The 6422-nt window shown below is 38.7% G+C and overlaps 1 protein-coding gene across 1 annotated transcript; it reads right to left on the bottom strand.

Moving 5' to 3' along the window:
- Window positions 1-424: 424 nt before the first annotated feature.
- On the bottom strand, window positions 425-5891 carry LOC108750939. Its single transcript, XM_018490815.1, has 3 exons — window positions 4119-5891; window positions 3880-3989; window positions 425-508 (listed from the first exon to the last, which is right to left on the bottom strand). The coding sequence occupies exons 1-3, from the start codon at window positions 5803-5805 to the stop codon at window positions 425-427; spliced, it is 1881 nt and encodes a 626-aa protein (XP_018346317.1). The 5' UTR covers window positions 5806-5891.
- Between the last annotated feature and the right edge of the window lie 531 nt (window positions 5892-6422).

Genomic DNA, 6422 nt, shown 5'->3' on the forward strand with positions numbered 1-6422 from the left:
AGTGATATAGATCGCGTGTACGGCGTTTACCTACACGAGGATGGGCTGATGTTTGGCAATAAACGTTTCGACGTGGATGACGCGGACAACATAATTATCGACGGCGTACGATACGCCGGTACACCAGGTCTTTACGAGTTGATTTTCAAGAGAATTCCCGACGATGCCCTCTACACGGAAGACGATATGCACAAGTACAAGAGCATGCTGTTGGTGACGAACGCGCACAAACACAAGTATCATTCGCAGGGTCGATTATTGAGCAACAGAGGATACAAGTACAAACACGTAATCGCGCCGTTGATGTCGATCACACTCAAGAAACAGAAGAAATCTGGAAAGGGATTGCCTCACGCAATGACATTGAACGACAAACGCGATCGATTACGTGCACTGGAATGATCCCAACGAGCTGGTGGATCGTCTACGATTGCTCGACGCTTCGCACCGAGCAGGCAACAACGCTCACGAGATGCTGTCGATCATCGAGGAACTTCGCGAAGCCGGTCTTATTATAAATTAAATCGCTTATTCATAAAACGAGTAAGTCGAGTGACACCAGCGAGAAAAATACATTAATTTCTTGTACTCTGTGTATTACACGTCGAATCATGAAAAAGAAATCCGATGAAAAGAGAGAAAAAATTAGCTCGGAGAAACGTCGGCTCGTCGAGGAATTGCACGCTCCGGCGAGAAAAAATTTTACGCGAAGGCGTGTCATAGTTCGGGGGTACGACAATCTGTGGCAAGCTGATATCGTTGAGGTGCGTCCGTACTCGAGTTTCAACAGAGACTACCACTACATACTCACCGTCATCGATGTGTTGAGCAAGTATGCGTAGGCCGTTCCGCTCAAGAGCAAGGGTGGAAGCGAGACGGCGAACGCTATCGCTGAGATCGTTCGAGAGAGCGAAAAATGTCCGAAAAATTTACAAACGGATATGGGGAAAGAATTTTACAATGCAGATGTACAGAATATCTTGAAAAAACACAACGTTGATCATTATTCCACGTATTCGACGTTGAAAGGGCCAATGATTTTTTACGGTTACAAATGTAATCTAACTCCGAAACAATGCATCGATCGACTTCATTTGGCTCTTTTGGGGATGAAGCACCATCCAATAGGACTGTTTATAATTGGTTTGCTGAATTCCAGCGTGGACGTACCTTTCTTAGTGATGAATTCCGTGAAGGTCGTCCATCCACGTCTATTGTTGCCACTAATGTTGATGCTGTCCGTGAAATGATTGAGCGAGACCGGCATACAACATACCGCGAGATTCAGGCATCTTTAGGCATTGACATGAAAGCAATACATACGATTTTGCATGATCACTTGAGCGTACGGAAACTTTGCAGTCGTTGGACCCCACACAATTTGACCGAAGCTTAAAAACAGGCTCGTGTTAAATGGAGCAAAGAAATGCTCCAGAAATTCAACCGAGGTCGGTCAAATTTGGTCTATAACATCGTTACTGGGGACGAAACATGGATCTATTCGTATGAGACCGAAAGTAAACAACAATCCACTGTTTGGGTATTTCAAAATGAACGACGAAACCAACAGTTATTCGTTCACGCTGCCAAACAAATGATTGCTTGTTTCGTCGGTTATACCGGACATGTGACAACCGCTTTAGAGGATCGAAGGACTGTAAATACTGATTGATATACAACAATTTGTTTGCCAGAAGTCATAAATGAATTACGTAGAACAAACCGAAATCGTTGCAGCATCTTTTATCATGACAACGCCAGTTGTCACACAGTATGTCAAACCGTTGATTTTTTATCCAGTAATAATGTCGGATTGATGACTCATTGTCCGTATTCACCTGATTTATCACCTAATGATTTCTTTTTGTCCCCAAACATTAAAAATAAGATGCGTGGTGAGCGATTTGAGTCACTTGAAGCAGCTGTTGAAACATTTCGTACGCTGATTTCTGAGGTTACAGCCTTAGAGTGGAAAAAATGCTTCGAAAATTGGTTCGAGCGTATGCAAAAATGTATCGATCTTAAAGGCGAATACTTCGAAAAACAATAAAGCCATTTACCGAATTTTACATGTTTTTTTTCATATTGTTTGCAGAAACTTTTCCAGCAGCCTACGTATAATATGTAGAGCATTACGTGATAGCGTAAACTGCGATTCGATAGAAGAAGTATTGCTATCATCTAGTACGAAGTCGATGTAGGATAAAGTGGGGCTAGTGTGTGTTGTGACACTTTTTTTTTAATTATTATAAATCTTTACACAATTATAGATGGACTAATGTAAATTAAAATGTTTTCAAAAACGTTGCATGCTCACTTGGCTTAATAATACTTGTAAATCTTTGGTATATCTCGTAAACAAACAAAAATTACATTAATTACAAGGATGCAAGTGGACATGTGATACATTTTCGAAGAATAAGTTGAACCATGAAGATAATTGTTTAATGAGATTACATATTATTAAAAACATAAAAGGATTGTATGTATGTTAATCAAATTTTTATTACTTCTATCTTAAATATAATAATTTGTATTATAATATTCTTTTTAAATGTTTTAATTAATAAAATCAGAAAAACTAAAATCTTAACTCTTTATAATAACAATTAAATATAAAATATGTTTAATTGTTAACACAGAATAAAAACATTGATAAAGACAGATTTTATTTAAGCAGTTGAGTTTATAAGGTTACTTATAAAAAGTTAAATAAAATATAATATAATATAACATAATAAATTATTATTATTATTATTAGGCGTCAGGAACTCGAAAGCTCATTGCCGCAAATACCAAATCCCGCCACTGTTCCCGTCCCTGAGCCAGATCCCTCCATTTGTGACCCTCGTACCCCATTTCGTTAAGGTCCATTCTAATATTATCCTCCCATCTACGTCTTGGTCTACCCAATGGTCTTTTCCCATCCGGTTTACCAATTAGTACTTTATATGCAATTCGATTCTCATCCATACGCGCCGCGTGACCTGCCCATCTTAATCGACGCGATTTTATGACATTAATAATATCCGGACTATTATATAATTGATGTAATTCTGCGTTGTGTAATTTTCTCCATTCGCCCGTTTCCTCATCGCGTTTTGCCCCGATGATTTTTCGAAGTACTTTATTTTCGAAAGCCCTAAATCTTTTCTCGTCTTGTAATGTAAGTGACCACGCTTCGCTGCCATAAAGGACTACCGGTAAAATAATCGTTCTGTAAATTCTAATTTTTAAGCGCCTAGACAATATCCGCGAACCGAGTAGTTTCTTAACCGAATAGAAGCACGCATTCCCCAAATTAATTCTTCTCTTGAGCTCTTCTCTTATTTCATTAGTTTGGTTTAAAATCGATCCTAAATACTTAAAATTGCTAACCCGTTCAAAAATTTTATCACAGACGACCAGGTTTCCGTTATTATGAATATTCTGAATTCTATCAGTGACCATATATTTAGTTTTTTCAACGTTTATTTGCAGCCCCAGTTCTTTCGTTTTATCTAATAGAATTTTAGCGTTATTTATTAGTGTTTCTTTATTATCTCCCAACAAAGCAATATCGTCCGCATATGTTAATATTTGTGTTGTACCGTTCAACTGCAAACCATCATTACTCTTCTGCATTTCTTTAATAGCATATTCCAATACTAGATTAAACAGAAGAGGTGACAATGCATCCCCCTGCTTTAATCCGCTATGAATATTAAAAGTTTCCGACATTTGATTACCTATTCTTACTCTACCTCTGGTATCTTTTAAACAAACTTGGACTAAGTTAGCCAATTTTTTGGGTATCCCCCACCGAGTTAAAATTTCATACATTTTCTCCCGTTTTATCGAATCATACGCTTTTTTAAAATCAATGTAAAGTTGATGTACCGATTGGTCGAATTCCCATTTTTTCTCCAAGATTTGCCGAATAGTAAAGATTTGGTCCGCAGTCGATCTATTTCTCCTAAAGCCGCATTGATGATCTCCAATTATCTCATCTGCATATGGTACAAGCCTCATTAATAAAATATTCGACAGAATTTTATAGCATGTAGGTAAAAGTGAGATACCCCGGTAATTATTACAACTCATTTTGTCCCCCTTTTTGAAAATCGGGATTATAATTGAATCTTTCCATTGTTCCGGCAATGCTTCTTTATTCCATATTAAGATAATTAATTTCTGAATTTCTTCTATCAATCTACTTCCCCCCCATTTAATCAGTTCCGCCGGAATCAAGTCATTACCCGGTGCTTTGTGATTTTTTAATTTTTTAATCGCGCTTTCTACTTCTGAAATTGTCGGTTCGTTAATCCTAGGTTCAGCCGTGTGATACTCAAAATTCTCTATTTCCCGGTCGTTTTCAGATTCGACATTCAATAACCGATCAAAATAATTTTTCCATGTGTTTAAAACTGCCGTTGTATCCGTAACTAAATTATCGTTCTCATCTTTCACCATTTCCGTCCTAGCTTGGAATCCCTTTCTAAAATTATTTATCCCCATGTACGTGCCTCGTACGTTACTGCTTTTACAATTTTCATCTATTTCTTCAATTTTACGTTTTAAGTATTGACGCTTCTTAATTTTAAACATATTATGAGCCTCTTGCCTAATCTTAAGAAACTGATCCCGAGTTTCCTTCGTATTTTGAGCCAACCACGTGATGCGCGCTTCGTTTCGTACTTTAACAATTTTTACGCATTCTTCGTCAAACCACGGCTTGTTTTTGTTCCTTTTACAAAAACCAACCGTGGCCTCCGCCGATTTTACTATCGCGTCTCGTACGTTTTCCCAGTGTTTATCAACCGTGTTATCATCCGATTCATCTATTTCCTTTGAAGCCGCGAGTCTATTCGTTACTTCGACCGCGTATTTTATTCCGTTTTCTCCCTCGATCAAACCTTGTACATTTAGACGTTTAGTTCCAAACAACTGCCCGTTAGTTTTGTTTAGCGAAAGACGTTCCCTGATTTTGGCAATTACAAAGAGGTGATCCGAGTCGCAATCCGCCCCCCTATAAGACCTGACATCGAGTACGTTCGTGTGACGCCGTTTATCTGCAAGAACGTGATCAATTTGGTTACGCGTGCCTCCATCCGGGGAAATCCAAGTTTGTTTATGGATATTTTTGTGTTTAAAATACGTGCTTTTGACGATAAGATTTTTGCCGGTCGCAAAGTTAATTACCCTCACTCCGTTATCGTTACTTTCCTCGTGCAAACTTTCGAGCCCGATCGTTGGTCTAAAAATGTCCTCTTTACCGATTTTCGCGTTAAAATCTCCCACGACTATTTTCATGTAATCGTTCGGTAATTGATCCACGAGGTGTTCGAGTTCTTCGTAGAACCCGTCTTTAATTTCGCCATCTTTATCTTCCGTCGGCGCGTGTACGTTGATTATCGCGATCTTGTACCATCGGCCCTGCACAACGAGCAATCCTAATCTTTCGTTTATAAATTTAATGTCTTTTACCGCGGATAAGATTTTCCTATTAATCATAAAACCGATGCCAAGACTATGGATCTCCGACCCTCCATAGTGAAGCGTGTACGAACCCGCATTAAGCGAACCCTCCCCGGCCCATCTTGTTTCTTGCAACGCGACAACTTCTACCCCGTACCTTTCGACCTCCCCGACCATCGATTGAAACGCCCCAGGTCTGTAAAGACTTCGGACGTTCCACGTACCCACTTTGATGTCTCTCCCGTGTTTTGACTTTATACGACATGAGTTCCCCGAGGTAGTCCCCACCCGGAGATCCGAACGGGGGACTAGTTTACCTCCGGAAAATTTTACCCCAGAAGAATCCATGGCGAGTTTTGGTTGTTTCTAGATAAAGTCGTTTCACGGTGTGAGCTTATCAAACCCACGCCCAACCCCCAAACAGGAGGACCATTCCAATCGGCTGTCCGCGACTGCTTATTCAATTTATTCGCAACTAACCTCTATCCTCAACCGAGATAGCGAGGCTTTTCCTCTATCCGCAACCCGAGGACGCGCTGTGTCGTGGTGATTGGGACCCACCCACCCCGGGGATCACTACTGCAACTAGTTTTCCTTCCCCGAGACTAGCGGTTGTTATGCTAACACAGGATTCTAAATGGTATACTTAGAGTATTGTTATAGAATTTTACGGAATTTTTTTGAAAAAACATTTAGTTGATATTTGAATACACATTTTCATCAAATGTTTAAAATTTGTATTTTATAGTTTAAAAAAATTGAAACGATTATTTAATCTATGTTGGATTTTTTGTTATTATAAAATTGCATTTTTTAGTAATAATAATAATAATAATAATATTGATAATTGATTATTAATGTGCGTGCGTGTGTGCGCGTGCGTGTGCGCGTGTGTGTCATATTAATATTATGAATAACATCAATATATATTTTATTAATATTTATTAATAAGTATTAATATATAT

This window comes from Trachymyrmex septentrionalis, unplaced genomic scaffold (genome assembly GCF_001594115.1).
Source record: "Trachymyrmex septentrionalis isolate Tsep2-gDNA-1 unplaced genomic scaffold, Tsep1.0 scaffold39, whole genome shotgun sequence".
In the NCBI taxonomy this organism is placed as follows: Eukaryota; Metazoa; Arthropoda; class Insecta; order Hymenoptera; family Formicidae; genus Trachymyrmex; species Trachymyrmex septentrionalis.